Source organism: Scleropages formosus, chromosome 10 (assembly GCF_900964775.1).
Source record: "Scleropages formosus chromosome 10, fSclFor1.1, whole genome shotgun sequence".
Classification (NCBI taxonomy): Eukaryota; Metazoa; Chordata; class Actinopteri; order Osteoglossiformes; family Osteoglossidae; genus Scleropages; species Scleropages formosus.
This window is the reverse complement of record NC_041815.1, coordinates 27396351-27422608: the sequence shown is the minus strand read 5'-3', so window position 1 is coordinate 27422608 and position 26258 is coordinate 27396351. Positions and strand designations below refer to the sequence as shown.

At 47.6% G+C, this 26258-nt stretch overlaps 1 protein-coding gene across 2 annotated transcripts; it reads right to left on the bottom strand.

Annotated features, from left to right (window-relative positions):
* Window positions 1-2552: 2552 nt before the first annotated feature.
* per2 (period circadian clock 2) lies at window positions 2553-25715 on the bottom strand. 2 transcript variants are annotated; one of them, XM_018748853.2, is made up of 23 exons: window positions 25557-25715; window positions 15110-15490; window positions 13235-13333; window positions 12516-12670; window positions 11957-12078; window positions 11234-11435; window positions 10883-10934; window positions 10348-10481; window positions 10177-10255; window positions 9922-10028; window positions 9659-9812; window positions 9465-9573; window positions 9192-9323; window positions 8733-8832; window positions 8434-8605; window positions 7390-7517; window positions 7082-7279; window positions 6261-6509; window positions 5264-6171; window positions 4910-5081; window positions 4556-4754; window positions 3817-3967; window positions 2553-3673 (listed from the first exon to the last, which is right to left on the bottom strand). In XM_018748853.2, exons 2-23 carry the CDS (start codon window positions 15415-15417, stop codon window positions 3452-3454), a joined length of 4152 nt encoding a protein of 1383 aa, XP_018604369.2. In that variant the 5' UTR covers window positions 15418-15490; window positions 25557-25715; the 3' UTR covers window positions 2553-3451. The 2 variants fall into 2 exon arrangements, with proteins under 2 accessions (XP_018604369.2, XP_018604370.2); XM_018748854.2 differs by having other exon boundaries at window positions 2553-3670.
* Between the last annotated feature and the right edge of the window lie 543 nt (window positions 25716-26258).

Sequence of the window (26258 nt, the reverse complement as noted above, 5' to 3'; positions counted from 1 at the left end):
GGTGGATAAGTAGAAAATATGTGTGAGATGTCCAGGGTGTACGCTGCCTTGCGCCCTGTGCTTCCAGGATAGGCTCTGGACCACCGCGACCCTCAATTAGACGAGGGGTCATCAATTATGAACAAATAACTAGAAAAAGTATCTCCAAAAAGTACTTACAGTTTCCCATGATGTTACTAACAGTCTTTCATGCTCCTCCGGAATGGACTGAAACCAACGGCTCCAAGTCAGACTGGATTACTTTTTTACCGCGAAAATGCACGTCGAGCGCATGAATTGGAATGTTACTAAAACCAGAAATATGCTGCAGTGAACAAACACGTAATAAACATATAGATGCTAAATTAAATGTCTCCTTAGAATATTGTGTAGATTTTTGGCTCCTCCATGTTATTATAGAAGTTTTATTATAGACATGTGCAGTGTCAGTGTAAAGTGTGAGTACACTTGCTGGACACTAGCTGTGTTTTTTTTTTTTTTTTTTTCCAGACACTTTAGGTGAACGAGTTTGATGACGAAATGAGACACTGCCCACCCACCCAGAGGTGTAGGACACCTGCGTGTTGCTTTACTTTCACTCCTCTGTCCAATTGGTCCCATACGTGTGTTGCCCGGGTGTACTCAAACTTTTGACTCATTGTATTTCTACCTTCAGTGAAGGGAGGGTTAATTGTAGAGATTCTTTGGCTGCCAAATGGTGCTTTATGAGGATGCAGTTACCAGCACACACCATAAATTAGCTCCTGGCATTAATTTTTTTTTTTTTTTTTTTTTTTTTTTTAACCATTTTTATATCCCAGCACTTCTGTGTGATTAATTTGTGCTTCTCGCATCAAGGACGCCTTTCCCTCACTGTATGTTTGGTTTGTTTTCCGTTACGTTTGCATGCAGTGTGACCGAAGAATTGATTTTCATTCTCTTGTAACTGGTTTAAGCCATTAAATCATTGTTTTCCCAAAAATGGCTTGTGATGACTTAACAATTCAGCTTGCTTTACTCACACTGTGTATATTCTTACCTTAAATATTAACATCTCCAGGGCGCCGCAGACAATTCTTACATCAGCAACCGTCTCTTCGGTTGCTCGTGACCCCCCGTTGGGTCTTTTGCACTCGACTTTCTAGATTTCCTCTAGACGGGGAGGCGTCAAACCCGTCGCCTCAAGGATGAGTCGTTGAGCCGAGCCTGACATCCTGCTCATAAAGTGCCCCGAGGGCTTTCCCAGGGCTGGGGAGACCGTTTCCTCAATCCAGGTGCCAACAGTCCGAACACCCCCGACATTAAAGCTCTCGTTTTTCTAGGAGAAAACGCTGCGATTCTGTCTCAGAAGCACCACCAACATGGGTTTGTTTACTCATCCTGCTCAGTACTTTCACAATGATGCACTGATCTGACCGGCCGCTTGCAAAGTTCCAACTGCCAGCAGCTCAAACTGAGGTATGGCAACCCCTTGCGTCCCTTAGTTTTACCACGAAATGGATACTTAATGAAGATCAGTGTTTCTCATGCGACATAATAGGTGTGTAATGACCAATTCCATGTTGCTTTAGAGGAAATTGTGTATAACACGCAAGTAGGGCAGGTGTAAAAAATAAGTGAATCTTAAGTTAAACTGGTTAAACCACCTAGGTAAGTAGAGTCAGGGGTGTAAATCAGTCATTTATTTTATTTTGTTTTATGCAAGAATAAAGACCGTCCCTATAGGGTTCACACACTTTCAAGCAGCACTGTCACTAAACTGTCTGCAGGGTTCACGGTTACTCAGCCCTTCCCAGTGCTTCTACCTCAAGTCGGGCGCTTGGCTGAGGCAGTAGCGTTGCTGTCTCCCAGCGCCTTGGTGGTGTGAGAAGACATGGGTTTGATTCCTGCTCGGTCTGTGTGAAGTTTGCATGTTCTCCCCGTGTCTCTGTGTGTTTACTCCGAGTGCTCTGGTTTCCTCCCGCAGTCCAAAGACATGCTGTTCAGGTTCACCCATAGTGTGTGAGTGACCCAGTGTAAGTAGTGTATCTAGCAATGTAAGTCACCGCAGTGAAAAAGGTGTGTGGGCTGATAACACTACATAGAGTTCATTGAAAGTCGCTTCAGAGGAAAAAAAGCATCTGCTAAATCAATACATGTAACAGTATGACTCCTTTATCACTGCATGGGAAAACTCTCCGTTCCAGAACCTCTTGAAAAGTTTTTTTTTTTTTTTTTTATTAAATCTGTGTTATGGAACATTCACACACATTAAAAAAAAAAAAAAAAAAAAAAAGCAACAAAACCGGATGTTAAAGCGGCATCTGAATGACAAACACTAGGAGGACAGTAAAAGAAAACAAGTTGCCACAGTATTGTAGGGACACTGACGGCCTTGCAGGAAAAATACCTTACATGTTTAAAAAAAAAAAAAAAAAAAAGTGGCATGGAAATCTTGCTTTGCATTTTGAGACATCAGACGTGGAAAGAACGGGAAAATACTATGACATTAACAATCTTGACCTAAGAAGCATAACTGATATGAAAGAAGAGGAAGGATTTTTTTTTAAAGCAGAGTTCAACTCCTGACGTTCTGTGAGTTTAGACAATTTCATCTAATGCGATAAGTATTACTATTAAACTGCATGATTTTCACAGTACAGAGGAGATCCGAACAGGTCGAACACGAGAGGCTACATTGTTCTGGTCCCGGTGTTCCAAACGAACGCCTTTTCCATACTAGCAGCAGATAAGTTGCCGTTCCCACCCCAAACCATGCTCCTTTGTAAATTGCACTCCACTAATATTTTACGTGCAGTTCTTTTCAAACGTACATTTACCGCACATTTATTACATTTTTAAGCACTCAAAACCTATATCAATATTGGCAGTTTCTCATTTTAAAATCTTTGATTCCATTCATTTAAAATCACTTTCATAGACTAACAAACAATTCATTTGTATTTAAAAATTCTGTATCAAATGTATAAGTAAAGTTTCCATGATTAAACAAACTAATTCCCCCTAAGGAAAACCGTGAGCAGCTTACTATATTCAGTGCATGTATAAAAATAATAAATGCTCTCATAAAGCACCATTTCCGTTAACCAACTGCATTCATGGATTTTCTCCTATATAACATTAAAATAAAAGCCCCGGGAGAAGACGAGGGGGTGATAACTGAACTGCTGCGGGGTAAATCCCTGAACACAAGTGTGACCATGTCAGCAGTTGCGTGAAAGCATCTCAAACACACAGAGACAGACAGACAGACAGAGACGTTTGCGGCTCAGGGGACCAGCCGTCCAGGAAGAGGAGAAGGACCACGGAATGTTCAGGAATCCGCACAAATCACCACCCCTCCCTGCCGGGCACCGCACACACAGGTGCGTTACGTCCCGCTGCACTCCATACACATGGAGCCAACTTGACAGGTGACTGAGGGGCAGAGGCCTCCCGGCTGCACCTTCAGGACACAGTTCTGGTGCTGGTATCACTGGAGGGGTGTGCAAGGGCTTGATTCTGTGGGGTGGAGGACAGGTGTGTCCCCACCCTTGGATTTGCACAGCAAGGGGGCGGGATCCATGAGCACGGCTTCCTCATGCCCGTTCCGGGTGGCATTGTCCTCGATGGTCTCCCCCAGTGTGGTCAGCTCCATGTCGGGCAACTCCTCCTCAATGGGGTCCGGCTGACGGTCTTCGCAGCACATGCACTTCTATGCAGACACACAAGTACGTTTGTTACTGTCATGTACGTGAAATATGATATGCGTGATAATCCCCACCCCCAACCGGCTCTATCCTTCCTCATCCATCCTCGCTCTCCCATCACTCGTTCCAAAGTCCTAGGAAATTTTACCTTGAGGTTGATGGCCTTGGGCAGACCTCCCTTCTTCACCCAGGGGTGAACCTCAGCCAGCTCCTCTTTCTGCTCCTCGGTGAAGCGCGGCTGGCTCTTCTGCATCTGCCTCAGCCTCTCCCGGTCCTCCTTGAGCACCTTCTGGGCGTCTCTGAACACAGAGAAGGGTCCTTCAAAGAGGGTCCTCAAACAGTCCATAGATAGTTTATACATGTAGCCTAAAAGTCATGTTAAAGTTAAATTCAAAAAAAAAAAAAGCGCACTCAAATACATATGTTTTTAACTCTATGGAACAGCAGGAGGCATAATGGTTAGAGTTTTTGCCCTACAAATAAAGGACCCTGGGTGGAATCCCTAAAATCAAGTAGGTGTATAAACAGATAAATCATTGTAAAAGTACTGATGTATGAACCTAACAATGCAAAGCACCTTAGACGATAATATGGCCACAAAAATAATTTGGCCAATAAAACTCATTTTCTAATGTCAAGCATGGACTGCTGCCAGAATTGTTTGAATAAGAAGGTCATCGTTGCTCTATTGCCCCATCATGTGGTCAAATAGTGTTACTGCGTGGCTATAGAACAGCACTGTTACACACTCGCTGATGTCCAACAGGGCACATGGTGCCCATGGTGGGGGGGGTCACAGCGAGTGAAGGGATTGGATCACAGAGTCAACAGCTGGAAAATGTAAATTTGTTGAAGACACAGGATTGGTCCGGTCCTCATCTACTCACCTGGACGGCAGCTGGTAGGTCATCATGACTGACTCGTCCGCGTTGGCCATCAGCAGCCAGATGGGCTCCTGCAGAACGTACTTGGCGAATCCTACGCTGTGACCGTCCTCGGCGTCCGTGCCTGGCTTGCCCTTGTGGTCGTTCTCTGACGAGTCGATGCTCCCAAAGTATTTGCTGGTGTTGCTGGTCTGGCTGCTCCCTGGAAGGAGATTGGGGGGGGGGGATAGTTGAGTAGCTGGGCCCTAAAAATTAACTGCTGCAGGTGGGAATCCCAGCACGCAGTTATGGCCAGAGATGTGGCAGCAGTACCGCAATGCACGTGCAAAACAGCGATGCAGCAGCGGACTGACTGACCCGTGCCGGATGTGCCGCAGCCGTTGGAGCCCGAGCCCAGGGAGCCAGATGTGGCCGAGCCGGAGGTGGCCGAACCGGCGGCGGAGCGGGAGTCTTCCTGGAGAAGGATGTCCATCAGGTCGCTGGAGGAGGAGCAGGCGTCGCTCTGCTGGCCTTCATCTGGGGAGCCCACCTGCACGGAGGAAGATCACAGCGGTCAACGCCATGACTCATACATGTTGATGAGAAAGGGGGAGGCTTGTTTCAGCTTCTGCCACCCTTGTTGAATATGCCAATTTAATTTCAGCATGTGGCACGACCGATAAATAAAACACCTGGCCAGGTTGGCGGGTAGGGGGTGCCTTTCTCTCCTACCTGCTGGAGCACTTTGTCTGCTTGGCCGGTGCTGGAGGTGACGCCCTTCTCCCCCACGACGCCCCCCTGGGTGCTGACAGGGGGAGCGGGGCCATCCTGCCTCTCCACGGAGCGGGGCATTTCCTCCAGCTGCAGCAGGTTGAGTTGCAGGGGGGAGCTGCAGCGCGACTCGAAGAGGGGGGGCGTGGCCTGGTCGCGGCCGGCCGACGGGGGCGTGGAGCAGCCCGACAGTCCGTCCCGCAATTCTGGGGTGGGGGCCTTCGGGGGCTCCGGAGGCACGCCGTAATTAAACGGCTGGGGGGGCAGCACTGTCTGGACCGGGAAGGTGGCACCGCCCGGCAAGGAATGCTGATTAGGAAAAGGCTGCTGCATTGGAAACGTGGTTTGAGGGATGAAGGTGTGCTGCGCTGGGAAAGCTGGCTGTGCCGGAAAGGGTGTCTGCGGTGTGCCCCCTAGCGTGGGGAACACATAGTTGGGCATGAAGAAAGCCATGACTGGCGTGACCAGAGGAGCGGGGTAGGGTGACGGTTGCATGGGGAAGCGTGGGTCCTGGGCGCCCTGATTCTCCCCCATCCCCGGCACACGAGCATCAGCAGCAGGGGGCACGGCTGCGGCGGTGCCGGGGTAAACGGGCAGCGGGTAGGCGGGCACCACTGCGGGATAGGCCACGGGATAGGTGGACTGAGAGGTTTCTGAGGGCGACCACGACGTCTGGTTGAGGCCTTGCAGCGGCGGGCGCAGCAGCAGCGGTGCTTGGGACTGCTGCTGTTTCCTGTGGGACTCGGTGCTGTCTGACGACTCGTTCATCTTCATACGGGGCTTTTTGGACTTCTTATTGCGGCCGCCCTTCCTGGCAGCGGGTTCTGCCGCAGCGCCCCCTTCTTTGGTCCCTCGAACGCCGGATGTACCTGGGCGACACAGAAGCGTGACGGTCAGCGATCCAGCGGCAGATCTGACCTCAGGGGATTAAGGTTTAAAACCCGGATACCCAACGTACCATCTGCACCAGGCTGACCGCGGTGCCGGGGCAAGTGCAGAGAGCGCTCCGTCTGCAGGGAGAGGACGTGGAGCTGCTCGCGGCAGCGGCTCAGGAAGGCCTGTTCCTCCTTCTGCGTGTGGGCTGCCAGCACCTGCTTGGTGAGGCCCACCTTCTTGTAGGGCTCCCTCTCCTGGCTGGGGGTGGGAGGGAGTGGCGGCAGGAGGGTGGCTGCAGGAGCTGGACTCTCTGCCACATCCTCTATGATTTCTGTTGGCAGAAGCAAAAATCCACGGTCAGCAACGCCGGCTGTGATTGGATTGGGGGGTGGGGGCTGCAAAGATTTAGCCACACTGCAAATTATGTTCTTATGAGCTGTTAAAACAATGGAAAATGACTACTAATAATGAGGCTCCGGGTGGTTTAGTGCTTAGAGCTGTCACGTGCATATCCGAAGATTGCTGGTTTGAATCCCAGCTACCGCTATAGTTCCCGAGCAAGGTGCTTACCCTGATTGGCTCCAGGGAAAAAAAAAAAAAAAAAAAAAAAAAAAAAAAATTGTACCGTTGTTTAACTGCTAAAATCAATAAAAAGCAGCCTCACAATATAAGCTGACTTAGAGAAAAGCATCAGATAAATTAATATAAGAACGTGTTGCATGGCTATGTACAGTAACAGAATATTCAACCTCTTTATACATCTTGGTATCTGACTAGAGTAAACTCAGAGGAAGCGCTCTGGTCAATAGTAATACAAAGGGGTCAGAGAGTGGAACTCAAACCAGGCACCTTCTGGTGACTGCGACTCCCGGTTAAAGTCGCTGAGGTTCGGTGGACCGGTACCTGACTCTGGCTGCGGCTTCTTGTCCCCCACGTGGACGATGGTGCTGCTGTAGCTACACTGGCTGGTAATGGAGACCACACTCTCCGCCTTGCTGGGGAGGGCCAAGGGGGTCAAGGACCCTCCCACCACGGGGCCTGCTGGTTTAAGAGGGTCCTTCAGCGCCGAGACTCCCGGCTGCGGGTCCAGGAGCAGATGTTCTGTAGGGCCAAGATGCAGGTCCGTGAGCCCAGCACCCTTGACTCTGAGAAGTTACGGTCAGAGATCCAGATACCTCGTGGACTGTGCATTGTGGGTAAAGTGCTCGCACCTGCAGACTCCTGCACGGAGATGTCGGCGCCCTTCTGCTTGTCCTCATCCGAGTTGGACGAAGTAGTATTGGAGGATGAGTGACACTTTCTCTTCACCGTGATGGGGATGTTGCAGCTCTCGAGATACCTACAGACAGTGGGAACCACATGGTCAGGTGCTCTCTAAAACACCTAGTCCACCACACACACAGCTTATAGGTACCTGTTGTGCAGCGGATACTTGATTTCATTGTATGCATTTTCAAACAAGTATGATGGTGTAAAAGGTGGGGTTTATAAATTACAGAGTCAAAATAGACAAGTATGTTTTTGTGCCCCACCCAAGAACACAAAACAATCTTCATGGTTTTGGCCTGGCCTACAAAGTAAAGTTCTGGACATTAGGGCTAATATGTTTCCAGCGTATGAATGTGTTCCTTTCAAACTCCACATCATGAGGGAGCAGCACAGATTGTTGTAGAGTGGAACCAAACTTAAAGTTTGGAAAACAAACTATTGAATAAAATAGGGTTCCATCTCCAAAGGGGGTGTTAATATGAACTGCATGTTCAGTTATAGCTTAAGGTTAGTACTTTTAACAGTGAGACCTCAAACTAAGTATTTACAGACTGCATTTAATCATTATTGATATGTACATAGTATCTCATTACACCTAGTGGAAATATCCCTGCTTTAGTGGAGATAAGTTCGATAATGCAGTACTGTCCCAGATGCTGCTGGGGGTATTACCCAGGGATACCATGTGTACTGGGTCATTTCTCACTAAGCACCCAAATCCTCAGCAAAGGGGCTCTGGATATATGTTAAGAACTACTGTCCATGTGCTGTGTTGGTCACATGCCCAGTGGTTGACCTTTCCTAGTGCCATGGTTGAAGGCCAAGTCCCGCCCCCCTCTCAACCCAATAACTGCTCTGTTGCAATTAAAGCAGCCTTTTCCCTCCCTGGAGCATTTTATTGAAAGTTCAAGTTCTTGAACATCAAGACCACAGGTTTTCCCAGGTCCCAAACCAACATTGGCAACAGCTGACATTTGGCTCCTGACCTGATAACACTGTCCAGGCAGCTGATCTGCTGGTAGGAATAAACTGTCTGGTCTTTGCAGGTCAGCTCCTCCTGCACTGCCGTCCTGTCCTGCAGGCCTGCTGTGCCCTCCTTGCCCCCAGCAGAGGGAGAGGACTCTTTGGGTCGCACAGCCGGACCCCACGGCTCCAGCCCTGATGGACAACAGGTTCAAGTTAGAACGCAGGCGGTGGAAGAATTACAGGTGAACTCAAAGAACAAAACCGGATGCCTTTAACGCACTTTGAGAGAGTTCATACGTGAGGGTAGAAAGTGTCTTACTGTCAAGGTTTTTCCTGAAGTCAGACTTGCTTGATGAGCCCATGAAGATCTGATCGTTGTTTTTCATGTGGACCCCTTTGCAGATCTCCTGGAAGGACCGCTGTAGGGACACATGGTCACATTAGCTTCCAATTCAAGGGCTGGATCAAAGCAGTTTAGTAACTACAGTGTTGCCTTCTGAGATTTGTCCAAAGGAGAAACGATTAAAGGACACTTCAAGGCACTCGTCACCTAGAGGACGTCCATTTAAAGAGATTAAGCTACATACAGCAATTTTTACTTTAGGGCATGCAATGTGGTTCGAGGTACTACAGCACATTCGAACCTTTCAGGTTGGCTAGGACCGCCTGCCACTCGGCTGCGGTTTACCATACCTTTTGGACCCCAAGCTAGCCATCTTACTAAAGAAGCCGTGAGCCCACATTAGGCCTCTTCCTCGATTCAGTGCCCAAGACTCACCGGCATGTCCCTGCGCATCTCCTCGCTACCATGGCCGTTGCCCTCGCTGGACGAGGCTGCCGTGACCAGCTGCTCATGGGAGCCGTTGCTTCCCAGGCTGCTGTACCCACTGGACCCCAGGTTGTGCACAGGCTAAGGACGGACAAGCACAGTGTCAGATGCTCCAGTTCCACAGAAGCCCAGAGCCATGGGGTACTGCAGATAAGGAGTTAAGTGCCATGCATAACTCGCTCCTAACGTGCATGTGAGAAGTCATCTGGTGCTGAAAGGCACCTGCAGCAGCAGCTTGTGGATCTGCTCTGTGACCTCCTGGATGTCCGAGTCCACGATCTTGCTCTCCGTGAAGGCAGGGGCGGCAAACACATCCTCATTCACAGGGCCCCTGTGCACAACAGACCGACGCTCAGCCCACGTTTCCACACGGTTACAGAGCGAAGATTGAAACCAAGAGCAGAAGGCCGACTTACATGCGGACTTTGTGTCGGCCGATGACAAAAGACACCTTGCGACTCCAGGGGTTCACAAAACTGGACCAGCTCGTGTCCAGGGTGACGTACTCGCCGTTTCGGGTACAGAAGCGGATTGAAGAGTGGTCAAAGGGTTGCCCCATGTACTGCAGAACTGCCAAGGAGACAAGTTCAAAACTGCTTCAGAACCCAACATCTCAACTAAGGGCTGCTATGACTTCCAACAGAGGTTCTTCCAGATGAACTTGTTTTACTTCACTCACTTTTTCTGTGCACAGCCAGCATGAGGGGCCGGTCATTCGGGTGCAGGTGGAGTAGTACAGGTGTACCGATGAGGTCCTGCGGCAGGTAGCCCAGCAAGGGGACGGCTCTGGTAGGAAGGGATCCGGGTGCATTAGTACACCGTGCAGTACTTGGGGACTAGAACCCAACAGATCAGCGAGTGATCACATGGTGGCCAGGTGGAGACACCTGTAGGCTGATGAAGTCAAAGCAGCAACCAGGAAGGCACCACTCACCTCTCGTCCACATCCTGAAACACACAGTTGGGGGTGTGTGTCGTCGTGAATATCCGTTTGTCTGTAGGAATTCTTGGAGCTGGATGGGGGGGGGGGAGAAATAGTGAGCTGAATGTCTTCTTGGCTAAAGCAGGCTAAGGCACCAGTAGTACTGCAGTAGTGACACCATACCTTCATACCCAGAATGCACCCTTTCAGCCAGCAAGAGGCAGCAGATCTGGTCCTCTGTGTCCTGCACCTTCATCAGGTAGGGAGTCATGCGGAAGGGGTAGTACTGCAGGTCCCCTTCGTGTTGCTTCCCTCCACTGCCAAGGGATAGACAATGCAACAGGTTAGGCAACTACGGGAAGTTTTATTAAAAAAAAAAAAAAAGCAATTAAATCCATGTTAACATTTAACTATCAACACAGATGAAGGTTTTTTTTTTGGGGGGGGGGAGCCTAAAATGGCATATCACAGTAGTCAGGGAAGGGGGTCATTTGATGACTGAAGAGCTGTGGACTGGACTCCAACTGCACAACTGCCACTACTCAGAGCTCCACTAGGGGGTAGGGTGAACCTGGTATTGCAGCTCTGTGTCCATGGTAAAGGAAGCGACAGACCTTTCCAGCAAGAGCATTTTAATTATAGGAAAGGACAAATCCATAGGGAAAAAAGCATTGCACGTCCAGCATGGGCAGGCAACTGCCTGGAAAGGACAGCTCACCTGATACGGCAGAAAAACGATTTCTCCTGCATGCAATCTGATGGAGACGAGTCTGGCAGAAAGAGGAGAACACAAGTTAGAGAGAAAGGCTTAGAAATTCAATGAATGAAATTAAAGTCACACTAATTTACAATACTACACCATTTCCAGGCACAGGTAAGGAAAAAATAAAACCCAGGTTTTTTTCAATTTAAAGAAACATTTGAGACTTGTTTCTCCACTGCTGGCGAAATCTGGCCCCAGCTTCCAGAAATACCGGAAACAAGTCGCCCAACGGCGGACGAACCCTTCAGCACTGTAACCGCCGCTCAGCCCACATATGCCCAAGAAGGGTCCAAGCTGCAGACGTACCTGCCCCCGTGCACATGCTCCAGGACGGCAGACGGTACGGTGTGGTGAAGCTGTAAAAGACGCTCACATCTTGAGGAGTGAGAAACTCCACGAACTTGGCGTTCTTGAACACGTCGCGCTTGCAGTTGAGTATGGAGGCCGCCTGGTCTGAGATGTACACGATCTTGCCTGTTATCAGGGACACGGCAACAGCAAAGATGTCCTGGCAAGCGGGGGACAGAAACACTACACTTAATGACCAGAGACCAACCCATGTTCAAAGCCGAGATGCGAAGCAACAATGCACGCTTACAGTTGACTTCTCATACTTACTAAAAGTACAGGGGGAAAAGAAAAACCCAACAACAGGATTACTACAAGTTGTAATTCATAACTAAAAATTGCTAAGAACTCCAAGCCCGCTGTAGAAACCCAAACACTGACTGCTCAATGAAATGAGTGCAGTTGGGTTGCTGGGCCTCCTTTTCAACAGAATCCTCATTGGGGTTAACTGGCCACACGTGGTACTCATTTAGCCTTAACAAGCCTTCACCAGGTACGGCCATCGGTCTTGGTGAGGGGGGCGTGGCCTACCGCCTACCGCCTACCGCATCCTCCCAGGGTGACACAACAGAAGGCTGATCCCACGTATGACAAGGAGAATGAAGGTGTGTTAAGAGGAAGAGGATGGGACAGGACGGGACAGGACGGGTCGGCAGCGCGCCCTGTGCGACCTACACTCACCGTGTTTTTCAGCGTGTACTCCGAGGTGATGCTGTCGATCTCGGCGATGGTGTAGGAGCTCACGTCCAGGCCTGGTGGCTGGTTTTCATTGGTCATCAGCATCTGGTAGTACTCTTCATTGGCTGAAAAAAAAAAAACACACACACACACAGAGCTTAACACCACTATCCACTCTGCTACTGGCAGACAGACACCAGAACAAACTTTCTTTTAAGCTATAAAAATCTGCACCACCATTTTGGCATCAATTGAAGTTGTGCAGTTATTATTAATTTGTCTGACACTTTTTGTACACTAACCCACTTCTTTAATTACTTTACAGTAATTATTAATCTATTTAATTAATACATAACTATTTACCCATTTATACAGCCGGATAATTTTTACCGTGTTAATTCCGGGTAAGTACCCTACTCAAGTGTACAACAGCAGGAGATGGGATCTGAACCCAGGTGCTTCAGTTGCCTGGTGACAGCTGTAACCACTGCGCCACCTGCTGCCCTCAACTCATACTAACTGGGCTGTAATTCCTTTCAATGCACACACACTCCGGTCTGACCTTTGACCTGCTTGACGCAGCGCAGCGCGTATTTGAGCGTGTTCAGCGTGCTCGACTTCCCCTTGTTCCTCTTCTCCGAAGGAAGGTGGACCTTCAGCTTCTTCAGGGTCCTGAAGAGCTCTTTCTGTGTCTTGGCCTTGGCTGACTGTTCGCTGCTGCAGGGCGGAATCAGAGAACCAGGTCAGACCGCGGAATTCAGCTTCCGTTCAGCTCGCTTCGTTCCTACGGACCGGCCGACCGCACCGGAGTAACGTCACGTCTGAGTCACGGGACGTGGGCGACAACCAAGATGACAAACACGCAAACAGCTCAACATGGAACATGTATGTGTATCCAAAGCATCAGTGCCAGGTGCAAGAGGTGTGAGGCAGGGAACACCACTCCATCACAGGGCAATCTCACACACACACACACACACACACTCTGGGGAATTTAGAGTCACCGATCCACCCAAAATGTGTGTCTTTGGACTGCGGTGGAAACTTATCCAAACACAGGGAAGACATGGGAACGACACGCAGCCCGAGCCAGATCCAAACCTGCAGCCCAAGAGCCGTGAGGCACCAGTGCTTCCCGCTGTGCCACCCATGTCTATTACCATTATTTAAAAGTACCAAGCAGATACTTAACTTTAACTACAAACAGGAAAAGAGGGTTTTAAAGGGAAGTGGCAGAGAGACAGAAACCCAGAAAGGGCTGAGCGCTCGTGGTCGACGGACCTGCAGCCGCTGGTGGATGGGTTGTCCTGCTCGGAGCTGGCGCTCAGGAGGCTGAAGGCATTGCTGCTGCTTGGCGGTGACGGGCTGTGGGAGTTGGAGCTGTTTGGCGGGGGGGGGGAGACACAAAACACAAAACTGAAATCACACGTGAAAATAATACAGATAAACTAATACGCATCATTCTTGGCAATGGACGACTGGCGCGATTTCCAGCGCGTTCCCATCACCTCTGCCGTTCTTTGCACGCGACCAAAAAGACAGCAAAGAGTGTCGAGTTTTCATTCCCATCACCACTCAGAGCCTTTCGTTTAATACCTTTCGTTTCTATCTGCTCCGCCCGACTCGGACCTGACGACCTTTTCTCATCGTCCCCGCCACCATTACATGAGCACCCATCCTCTCCAAGCGCATCGTCATCTCCACCGCTTACTGGGCGGAGCCCGATCTCCGGCCACGTCCAGCGAGGGGCACAAGGGTGTGAGCAGGACAGCTTCCCCGAGTGCAGCGTGGCACAATGAACTTGAGCTCGCTAAGAAGATTGACCCTCCCAAATTAGGAACATTAATACACAAGTGGAGCTATAATGAGCAACAGCCTACACAGCAGGACTGGACTCACTACACTCACTGCACTCTGTATTTATAGCGCCGAAAGGAGCTTAAAAATAGAACATATCTTCACAAATATAGCTGTAATGCAAGGTAAGTACCTCTATTTATACTCTACGCGCAGCTCTGTTTAGACTCAGCACTCCAAGCTGGATTGCGAATGGGGGGGGGTGCTTCTGTAAATAAGCACCTTAAGCAGCCAGATTGTTGTTGTGTACTCCGGTAAAGTCCAAGAACAATCAGGAGGACAGTTTATTTTGTACGGTACAGTGCAGGGTCACAGGGGTCCACAGTGTAGAGCGTGAGGGAGGGTGCACCCTGGATACGCTATGCCGAAGCAACCACACACTTATTCAGTTACGCATGCTTTGGAGTAATTTAGAGTGACCAGTCCACCCAAAACTCGTCTTTGGACTGTGGGAGGAAACCAGAGCACCTGGAGGAAACGAACGTGAACGCAACGTGAGAAAGAAGAGAACGTGCAGCCTCTGGACAGGTTCCACGGAATTCGAACCTAGAGCCGAACCCACATCCCAGGAGAATTAGTAAATCTCAGTTTTGCTAAAATTAAATGTACTGTTCGCCACGTGTGGAAACTCCGTTTGGCGCATCTGACAGAAGCACAGATGGCGCTGACACAAACTGACGTGCTTCCGGAGAGATCCAAGTGAACGTCTGTTTCTTCTAACGGGGTGCGAGGTGAGGCACGAAGCCCGTGGGCCTGTCTCCAGTCGTGGTGTGTGTTCGGAAGTCGCTGGAGACCCCTTTGCTCCAGGCTGAGGACCACGACGCCTTCTCCCACACACTCCGTACGCAAACGCTCTTCCGGACAGATCTGTTGCCATAGGAATGGCTCGCACCCTCAGCCCAGCGGTGTTTCCCCTTCCTCCTTGGAAATGATTCATCATACCAATGGTTGAGGGATGAGATGCTGAATATAGTCGCTCAGCACTGAGCAACACGGGTTCGACAGAGAGGGGAGCGACACGTGAAAGGTGGGCCTGCTTTCAGTGGGCAGTGCCAAGGTCAAATCACAGGGACCCTGTACCCTCCGTCCAGAGGGCCCCCCAAAAAGAGTCTCACCCAGAACAGAAATCAAGAAATCCCTTAACCACACTGTTGGTGTTGGCGGCAATTGGCCAGAGGGCAGCCTGGGCAATACCACAAAACTCGGTGCCGCACAGGAACACGTTTCCATTTCCCTCTTAGTCCTCTGTGGGACGGAGAGGATCGTGAAGATGACGTCCAAACGTGAGGGATGACTCACCTCTTGTTGCTCCCCGACGACTCGAGCAGCGCCGAGTCCTTGCCGTTGCCGTTGGAGCTGCCGTTGGACTCGTTGCCGTGGGACTCGGTCCCGCTGCCGTTCATCTCAACGTCCTCGTGCAGCGAGTGCGTGCTCTGCCGGTTGCCGTGCGGCGAGGCCGACGGTTCCTGGCTGCTGTCGCTGCCCTCGGAGGCCAGGCCGTGACCGTCGCCGAAGCCGCTCATTCTCCGCTGCTGGTTCAAAGCGTACGCGTCGGAACCTTCCAGGGAGGCAAACAGGTAACGCTTGGTGTCCGGACCTTCAGCCATGGAGTAGCGCGAATTCTTGAAGGAATGGGATCAGGGGCTTTCACATGGCATCGATTCCCAAGGACAGGGTCCCCTGCAGGGAAACAGAAGCACAGCATTAGCCAGAAAATGATTATCTACCCATCCAATTCAATGAACCACTTGTCCTAAGCAGAGTTGCAGGGATCCGGAGCCTATCCTGGAAACATTGGGCGCAAGGCTCTTCAGGATGGGACACCGATCCATGGCAGAAATACGATTATGTTCAAACAAAAAGAGAAACGCAGTTATATTTGTCTGAACAAAACGTAACTTGTGGGCTTTGCTCACGTTTGAATTCAAAACCCTCCACCCTCCTATAAACGGGACACGGTTGGATCAGACCCCATGAACACAGGTGTGTGATGAAATCCCTGAGCAGTAAACACCTTCAGTCTGGTGCCCTTCCATGGAGCAAAGCGGAGCTGCCCGGCGGGGACTGAATCAAAGTCCAGAAGAGCTCCGCTCGCTCTAACCAGGGGACACGCGGCCGAGCTTCAAAGGCCAGACCGAGGACATCAATCCTGAGCACAGCCTGTGTGTCTGTGCCCTTTCTGCACGGCCACAGTCTGGGTCCACCTCACTAGTTAGTTGCCTTGAAGGGGAAAACATCACTATAAAGCCCAAAAAGGTCAGCCAGCATGACTAAAAGGGATAAAAGTCCTAATAACATTTATGAAGCAATAACCTCATTCCAGTTCTTGGTACGAGGCGCCAAATCACTTATAAAACAGTAAAATACTAAAAATTGCAAAAAAATAATTATGCAGTTTATTTCATCTCTGAGCCCTCGGTGGTCCCACTCACTAGGTGTCTGAAGGGGAAAGCCCAGTGACTCTTGGGTTGGGCCCCGATGCGGTGGAATGAGCTCCCTCTGTTCCTCAGAGCTGCTGAATCCCTCACACATTCAAGAGGGGTCTCAACCCATCTCTTTGAGAGTCACTTAGCCACCTCTCTCCTGATCGCCGCATAAGTGAGTCCAGCACCATCTGCTACGATTATCGATGTATTTGGTATTTCAACATCACTTCTACAGGAGCTACTGGAAGGATGTGAACCAGCAACATGAAAAGTGCTAAACGGAAAAAAAAAATGTAAATACACATCTATTATTATTTATTTATTTGCTAGTTTATAACCCCCTACAAAGAGATAGTTTCACTTGAGGATCAGTTCCGCCAGTCAGGCCAATACCGTCCTCAGCTAATACTTCTCAAGCTGCGTGTCATCGAGACCTCTGGTTAACCGTGTGCTACCGATGAAGGGTTCAACTCCCATTCTACGCTAGCAAGGATCATCCACCGCTAAAGGCCACGCAGTCAACTGGACCGACGGATCCCTAAAGCGCCGACACACTCGGTCCAAGTCGTACCGCAGAAGCGGTCCCTCCGCAGACATAAGCGCTGGAGCTCGAACCCGAGGCTCTTCCAGGTGCACTGAGTTTGACGCAGACCTTTGGAGCGAGAGTGGGTGGGTCACTCGACCATTAGCAGAGAGTGTGGCGCTGGTAGAACAAAGCGTTGCCGGGGAGGCTGATAAGGGAGCACACCCGGAGATCCGAAGCTCTCGACTCTGGACACGACTGAACCGGATTGAACTGGTTCCTCAATTTGGGGCGGGGCTTCTTCTGCCCTATATGTAGCTAATGTGTCCACCTGCTGTGTAATTGACCCGCTCGGTCCCACAATGCAACAGCGACGATGAGGCACGGCTCTAAGGACAGTGAACCGGTACCCAAATGGATCCAAACCAGGGATGGAAAACCAGTTCTTCTCAGGAGAACATCTGTACCCAGTCAGCCAGAGCGATGGCCACACTATCACTACATGAATTTATTTCAGACCTCTAATGACATTCGAACACGTACACAATACTTTAAATTTTTTTTCTTATTTATGAATTTTATTGCATCAATATTAGTAATATTGATCTTACAAAGGTATTTGATCTCACAAAGAACTGATTTTGCTTCTATTTTTCATGCGGTTACACATACAACATTTTGCAATGGAACAGATGACATACCTAGTGAAAAGTGGTAAATAAAAGGGCTGGAAAAATAAATGTTTTTTGAGAGCCGTGAATAAACACTCTGATAAAGAATGATCTTCGCGCACAGAATGATTCAGAACATTTTATGGAAATATGTACAAACTGATTACTTGGTTAACCTGAATCAAACTGGGGTTCTGAAGTGGTAAGTGTGGTAAAATTAGAGCGGAGAAACAGAGTAGGTAGATCAAGGAGTTTTGACTGCAACACAGCGGCCTTTTAATCTGAGGGTCTGGGGTTCAAGTCCCTATACAGAAATTCACTCTTTCCAAGCTCAGAATCCCTACAGTACGGCTTCGACAAACCGTCTCTTGACTGTTTGGGGCATGAAGTGACAAGGTGGTTAAAAGGGTGTTGTCTTACACTCTATAGGTTATAAGTTTGAACCCCCTTCCTGCTGCACAACCCCTAGAAAGACACCAACACTACAAACAGGCACAGCATATAGTGCAGTGGTTAGCACTTCTTCTGTGGGAGGTAGCGGTTATTGGTTCAAATCCCAGCGGCTACTCTAATGCCTTTAAGTAAGATACCTATCCTGAATTACTCAGCTGTACAAAGGGGCAAAACACTATAAATTCCTTACTTACAAGCATCAGCTAAATATGTGAAGGCAAACCACTCCTTGTTCAGACCTGACACTGTGAGGCATTCTGGGAAATACATAGCAACTCCATTGTTTGTGGCTGAAAGAAAACTTTATTTCCCAGATGAAATGAAACCAAAGACCCAGAAAAACACACGATGGACAGATAACGGGTTTATTAGGCAAGAGGAAAGGCAGCTTGTGAAATGAAGGCAACCCTCACATTTACACTGAAAGGACCTGGTTGTTGGTTGTCATGGCGATGACCCGGGACGGGGCACACCGGCCAGCTCTCCGGACTCTTATCAAGAACCTCAGGAACTTCCCACGAGCAAACGTTCACAGCGCCGCTCTTTCCTGTGGACTGGCAGATTATTTGAAAGGAGAATGATATTCTGGGTGTTCTTTATTTATAACAGGTATCTGAGACTTTTTCCAAACCTAGCCAGTGAATAAATCAAGAGACATGGGTATTGTTGATCTTAGTGACTTACTGGAAAAAATTACTTTAGATTTACAAAAAACAACAAAAATTCCTGGTCCCAACCACATGCCGCCATCTAAACTTCATATTCAATTCAAATTTAAGTGACAATTTCCTATGAAGCAGCTTATATAATTGAGCCACTTACATTTTTTCTTTATCTGATGCTTTTCTCCCAAGAGACTTACAGTGTTAAGGTATTTACAGCCATTTTACCCACTTATACAGCTGGATAATTTTACTGAAGTAATTTATGGTAAGTACCTTGTTCAAGGGTACAACAACTGGAGATGGGATTCAAACCTGTAACTTTTGGGTCCAAAGGCTGCAGCACTAACCACAATGCTACCAGCTGCCTGATACTCCCACTAATTTGCCCACTTACACAGCTGGGCCTTTTCATTTATTTATTTATTTTTTTTGGACGTGAGCAGTTAAAATTACCTTGTTTAAAGGTAATACAGTTGGAAACAGGGCTTGACCCTGGATGTGTCAGGTAGGAGGCACCAGTTCTATCCACTACACCATCATCCACTCCTCCACAGATGTTCATTTCAACTTATGCATCTGTTTCACATTAAATCACATAAAACACACTTGTTTTCAACCAATGTTACATTTTACACAAATGTAAAGAAATTTTATACATTAATATAGAAGTCCAGTCAAACTAGGTGATACTGATACGTCTGGGGATGTGACATCAGCTGCGGAACACGACGGGTCAGGTCGCACAACTCGGGCGCCCAAAACCCACACTCACTCCCCATTTATTCATGTCAGGCCATGATATAACCTGCCGTTATGCGATTTAAAGGGAGGTACCGATGTTCAAATAGGGCAGCAGGTATCCCGGCGGTTCGAAATGCAGGCGAGTCCTCCTAAGAGCTCATCTGCGGCACCCTTACGCAAGGTACTTAACCTGAATAATTCCAGAGTGACCCCTGCGGAGGATGAGACGAGCGTGTGTCCGTGCGTGTGCGTTACCTGCTCAAACGACAGCGACACGTCCCACCTGCAGTACGGCGGGCAATACCGAGGGACGTGGCGCGCCGAGCCGTGTTGTTGTGACATAATCCAGAACGGGGAAAAAGGACGGGTTCCAAAATGTGAAACATACGCTACGTTTATTTAACTATTTGAAGCCATCTGCATGCGAAGCTGGGTTTCAAACATTACGGAAAATACACGAAACCTCCCTGTGAGACATGGTCACGGCCAGCGGTGCCTAAAGGGTGTCATTTTCGGACCTGCACACTCCCGCCCAGGACTCTAAGGACAAAGCAAGGGCAAACTGTCCCTCCTTGGTGCAAAAAGGTCCGGATTTAACATAAAACAGGCCCGAGTTGCTCATGAAATTAGTTTTCTGCGGACTTACTAGCTGGCAGTGTTGTGGTCAGAGCTGCTGACCCAAAGGTGTCAGGTTCAATCCCCACCTCCAGCTGTAGTACTCTTGATTGCTGCTGTAATTAGCCTTGATCAATATTCTTACACTGAATTTATACCCCTAAGAGGGGCCAGCTGCGTAAATCACTGTAACACACTTCCTGCACAAACTTACATTTATTCATTTAGCAGACACTTTCCCCCAAAGCAACTTACAATTAGTCACCCATTTACATAACTGGGTAACTTCGTACTGGAGCAACTTAAGATAAGCGCTTTCCTCAAGGGTACTACAGCTGGAGGCGAGATTTGATCCTACAACCTTGGACGTCAACGGCAGCAGCTCTAACCACTACGCATCCAGCTGAACAGAGTCTCATGAATAATAATAAATTGTGATAGTTCTGCCAGTGAAGCGACAAGAGGGCTCAGGGAAAATTGCTTGCAAGCATTTTTTTGTTTCAAAAAGTTTTTGAAAGTGTTGTCATTTATATAATTATACTTATTTTCTTTGCCAAAGTGACTTACAGCGTTAAGCTACCTAAAATTACTTACCCTCTTATTCACACATCCTTTTTTTTTTTTTTTTTTTTTAATAAAATCAATCAAAGCAATCCACAGTAAGTAAAGGTGGTCCCCGATTTACAATAGTTTGACTTGGGATTTTTTCAGCTTTACGATGGTGAGCCGGTGATAGACATTCAGTGGAAAGCGCATTTCGAATTTATATTTTTCCCAGGCAAGCAATATGCGGAGCGATACTCTCTCGCGACGCTGGGCAGCGGCAGCGATCCCGCATCTCCCAGTCTGTCATGCAGAGGTGTGTATTAGGGTATTAAATGCATTTTTGACATATGACATTTTCAACCTGTGATGGGTTTCGCGGAACGTAACCCCATTGTAAATGGGGGACCACCTGTACCTTGCTCAACTGCACTACAGCAGGAGGTTTAACTCCAACCTGCAGCAGCTCTAACCACTACAGCGCCAGCTGTACTATAGTGACTAAAAGGGCATTTTTACAGTAGAGTACAGGAACACCCACAAACCCTTACATTTATTCATCAAGCTGACGCTACTCTTCAAAAATGACAGCATAAAGCTACTGACACCGATTTACCAATTTAGCTCATTTGCTGGACTAATTTAGGGTAAGTACCTGGCTCAAGGGTACTACGACAGTAGGTATGATTCAAACTGGCAACCTTCTGGATGTAAAGGCAAGAGCTGTAACCATTACTATCAAATGTTCCACCCTTCCTCCATTATCTCTGAAACAAAGCAGGAAAAAACGTTAAATAAATACAAGTTGGACATGCGACCCCCTTGCAAGCTGTCCTTATTAATGCAGTAGAAGACAGGCGCTCTGGCTCTAAGTGTTTTTATGTCATCCGTCACCTCAACGCTATTTTTCAAAAATGTTGCTTCTGGTTTTATGCATGGGCGGGTCTGAGGCTCGAGTCCTGCTTGGGGTGCCTTGCGGCGGACTGGCATCCAATCTGGGGTGTGACCCCTCCCCCTTCAGCCTTGCGCCCCGTGTCGGCTCCGGTTCGCCACGACCCCCCTTGGGGCAAGCGGTTTCAGACAGCGTGCGTTTATGCATGCTTCATCCTGATCGTACGTATGCTGTGGTCAACGAGAATGTTACGCACATCAAATTTCTCCTAGCAGGAGGCCTCACGCCATCGTAATACACTGTGCACTTGCTGAGACTCGATGCTGCATGTCTGGTTTCACCATCTGCAGTCATGTAATCGCTGTTCTCCATGTTCCGCCTACTGTGACCTCTGTTTTTAGGTCATGAGAAAGACATTGTGGAAAAGCAAGCAAACAAATTATATTTATTACCTTGCGACATGTAGGTTTATACATCCATTGAAGAATTTAAATAAAAAAAAAAAAAATCCATCCACACTTTTTCAAAGACTGCTTGTCCAGTGCAGGGTCGCGGTGGTCAGGAGCCTATCCTGGAAACATAGGGTTTGAGGTGGGTGCACCTTTCAATGGATGTCAATCTACTGCAGAGCAATCTTTCACACACACACACACACACACACACACACACACACACACACACACACACACACACACACACACGATAGGATCTTGATGGGAACTGCTTGGTCTGGATGGGGGCACCATTATTGGGGGGAGGTGAGTTTTCCTTTCCTATGCACGGAAAGGGTGAAATATGAACGTGTAATTTAGGGAAATGATTATGATCAATTCCCAGATCCCAAGAGAACAGGGCAGGGCGGGGGGGGCAACCTCTGTGCGTCATCACATTCTCAGCACCCGCTGCACAGCCAGAATAACACGCAGCGTAAAGATCTTCTCTCACATTCCCCACGATCCGTTCACCTCCCACTCGGTCGGAACCCGCTGGAAACGCATCACTTTTCTCCATTATTCAAAGAGGAGTCAAGCATCTTAAAATGTCATTAAATCAATGACGTGCATAAATCACATGGATCCATGTTCAGTGTTTGCACTTCTCATGTTCATCCATATACAGGTGTGTGGGATGACATGACACATGTCTGTTTTTCCTCTCACCTTTGTTGGGTTATTTGGAAAGAAAGAAAGAAAAAAAAAAACCCCCACACACCACACAACAAATCGGGACCAAAAAACCCTAACAAGAAAAATCAGCCTTAATGTCTGGCTGAAGCTCTGGTCTCAGTAGTTACACAACTGCAAAGGAGAGAGAGAGAAGAGAAAAAAAAAAAAAAAAAAAAAAAGTGCCAGCGATGGGAGTGTTTTCCATGAGACACGAGTGACATAACCACCACCTCAGGATCTTTTTCTAACATTAATGAAACAAAATGGTTTTCGTAGAACGATGCAGGAATAGCGCAGCCTTTATGCAATGCAGTCACAAGGCCCTGGCATCACTGAACACTCAGAGTAATAACCAGCAGTCCCAACTACCCCTGTTGGCTCAGGGCCCTGTGGAGGCAGATTTACACCTACATTTTACTACACCGTACTATCAAAATCAATATGCATTTTTGACAGCATAATATATAAATGCAAATAACTTTATACCCTTTTGAACATTCCCTTCATTTTCTCATTCCTGCGTTTCCCCATCATATCATTTTTATTACAACCAACATTCCTCTGATGAGCTCAAACAATTAAACATAAAACACCCGCGAACCATGTTATGCATGCGGTAATATACACGGGTAGGAATATACTCCACATTTCTCATTACTTTAGCTTGCATACTGGACAACTACACAGACTGAAGGTTGCTGGTTCGAGTCATGGGGGGGAGCTCTGGCAGTTCCCTTGAGCAAGGTATTTGACAGTAAGGGAAGGGTAAAAGTTTATTTTGGGCAGAAACACTGAAAAAGTAGGAAAATAAAAAGAACATCTTCAGTCAATAAGTATCTCTGAAAGACATGTTTTTTTTTTTTAAACCATTTTTTCATATTTTCAGAAAGAGGAGTTGAGAAGGACATGACCCAGCCAACGTCATATGTGCTGAAAACTCTGCTGAACAGGAAAGTTGATGTGTGTGTCACCCTAGAAGCCCACCAATGTGCCTGCCTGCAGCGGTGGAAGTTTTAAGTGCAGTATTTAGAACAGAACACACAGGCAGGGGTCATCTGAAAGGGCTGATTTATACTCCATAACGGTAAACACTGCGCCTACACTGTTCAGAAATGCCATTATTTACAAGTCTAGAGACCATTCTGGCTCTGGAGGTGCACTTTAAGAATGATTTGCCCCCAAAAAGTGTTTTAAAGTGCATATTAAGGCTTTCTGATAAATAATCTAAGCTCAAAATTCTTGCAGGGATACAAATCACTGCATTGTGGGGGTGGGATTTCCTGCATTTATGCTAATTGGGTTTGACTAATCTGAGAGAGTGTAGCCCACGCTCAAGTAATACTTTTAATGTTATTTTGGGCTTTTGCATCTATAACCATGACATGTGACGGCTGATTAGTGACCGGGTCACAGTGTCACTTGCGAGTTTTCTAGGAACACGACCATGATGAACGAAGAGTGTATCCTCCTACATGCCAAGTCTCCTCACCCATCCTCAAGTAGCTTCCGAACGGGTTTGTGCCCATTCTTTAAGCCCATCCATTACAGCCCGTGACAGTGTGCACACAGTGATTATTTTAATACTGTTGGTAAGAAATCCTCAGCAACACAGCAAGTCTAATCCTACCCATCACTCCCAGTCGCCTCGGGCAAAAGCTATCAACTAAATAAACAGCAAAAGACTAAAATTATTACTGCCAACTATACATTGTTTCAAAGGAAGAAATTCAAAAAAAAAAAAATCAAATTTTGTCTTATAATAATTTACTTGGCTTTAATAAAGAGCTCACACCAAATACTGGACATAAAAAACAGGTTGGCAGTGATACAGACCACGACTAAATTTTACAGAAAGTGCCTCAGTATAATAGTGTTTTTTTTGTTTTTAATGAAAAAGTTTGAGATTATATCAATTTTACCTGGAAATTAAAATGAAAATTCAAAGTGTTAATTACTCATAGTCACAATAAACCCCACATCTCCCGAAAGGGGGAAACAGCGACACCTCTGGGCGGTTCCATATTACAGCGGCGAAGAATAACTGGGTCGGTACTTATTACTGTAGATAACTCCAACAACGAGGCACTACTAGTTATTAATACTGAAGTTTATTAATCTGCTGAACATGACGGAAGAAACTGATCACAGCATTTACAGATCCACAGCTGAAATGAACACCTAGTAGATGCCGACAGGTACTAAGCAAATGACAGGAGTTGGAGCTGATAACTGATCATTTCATCATCACTTTGTGTAAATAAAAAAAAATCAGAGGGAATAAAAGTAGTTTTAGCTGCAAAATTACACGTTCAGTGAGAAAAGCCGACTGTGACAATTTCATTTAAATTAAATACGTGTCTGGTAGAGTTACGCGGCGGGGTTTCTGTTTATCATGTCATGATTCACCAGGTCCAGAGCTCATATTGATCTGCTTCCAAACATCAGTAGAGGTCAGAGTTGTCACAAAGCTGCCAAAGTTGAATATATAAATTTATGTCACTTTGACAAGGTTACTAAAATGAGTTCTGCGAGGATGTCACATTTGATTTAAATAAACTAAGTTATTAGAAGTCCTGCTACACATTCATTGTTTTACATGCACAAAAACGCGATTAAAATCACTCGGCTAGTCTGTCACCTGGCTTGCAGAAATCATGGACAGGTCGTTATTAAATGTTATCGTTACATTTTAATAAATAAAAAATAAGCAGACTCACTGTTAGTAGCTGCTGTTTGCCGTGTGATTCACTGCAGAATCACTGTTATATAAACACAAGTTTCTCCCTCTTCTCTCGACTCGAGTTCTTACAGAAGTAAGAACTTACTCGAAAAAAAAAACCCAAAAAAACTTCAACATCAGTGTCTCTAGAAGAAACGGCTTCCGGCTTCTACGCGACACTTTGACACATTTAATAAACTCCTCTTTGTGACAAAACGTTACAGTTGGAGAGCATTGGAGGGCGCGCATGCGCACTGCCTCACATGTTATGCAAACATTTTTTTCATGTTCTCATTGTACTACTGATTTGTAAAGTAATAAAAAGCACTCACCCGTGCCGCAGAAATGTGTCCTGGGGTCTGCTCCGTGGGTGCCACGCGTTCCGTGTGTTTTCCGCTCGGCACATTAAAATATGTGTTAAAGAGGCGTGAATTCATGGACCGACGTGACCACGACCACACTGACACACTGCTCCCGGTACGGAGCTCGAGCTGTCCTACTCCCGAGTCCTCCTACGTCGTGCGTGACCTCATTTTTGCGCCCCGCCTCCGTACGCGTCGCTCATTGGCGGCGCAGGGCGAGTTCCGCTGCGATTGGTCGAGGGCGCCGCCGCTCTCTTTACATAATGATGTCATTGGGCTCACGTGTGAGGTCGCGTTGCAGGAGCGGCGGGGCGGTAGCCCGTGAGAGAGGGTGGGGAGCCGCGCTGCGGTTGGCCCGGGATACATCCGAGTCACACACTGTTACCTAAAGCTCTTATACAACGGCGTGCGGATCCAATGTGGTTCACTGGGGTAGCTCTGACAGTCAGCAGGCGAGTGTATGTATTTTTTTTTAAATTACGTTTAAAATAAAGACCCGAGTTGGAAAGAGATCGTAAATTGGAAACGTGGTTCTTTAAAGTGGGGGAAAAAAAAAAAAAAAAAACATGACTCGTAACTTCTTAGATGGATTCTTTGTGAGAAAGTTTAGGAACCGTCAGAATTTGCCAAGTATGCTCACATGATTTGGCTTCGGTTGCCAATATAGTAGAC

Coding starts and splice junctions, on each gene's coding strand:
- per2 (XM_018748853.2), bottom strand. CDS start 15,417: ATGGCTGAAGGTCCGGACACCAAGCGTTACCTGTTTGCCTCCCTGGAA. Junction 13,334..15,109: donor TCGTCGGGGAGCAACAAGAG/GTGAGTCATCCC, acceptor CCCGCCAAACAG/CTCCAACTCCCACAGCCCGT. Junction 5,082..5,263: donor CAGACAAAGTGCTCCAGCAG/GTAGGAGAGAAA, acceptor TCCTCCGTGCAG/GTGGGCTCCCCAGATGAAGG.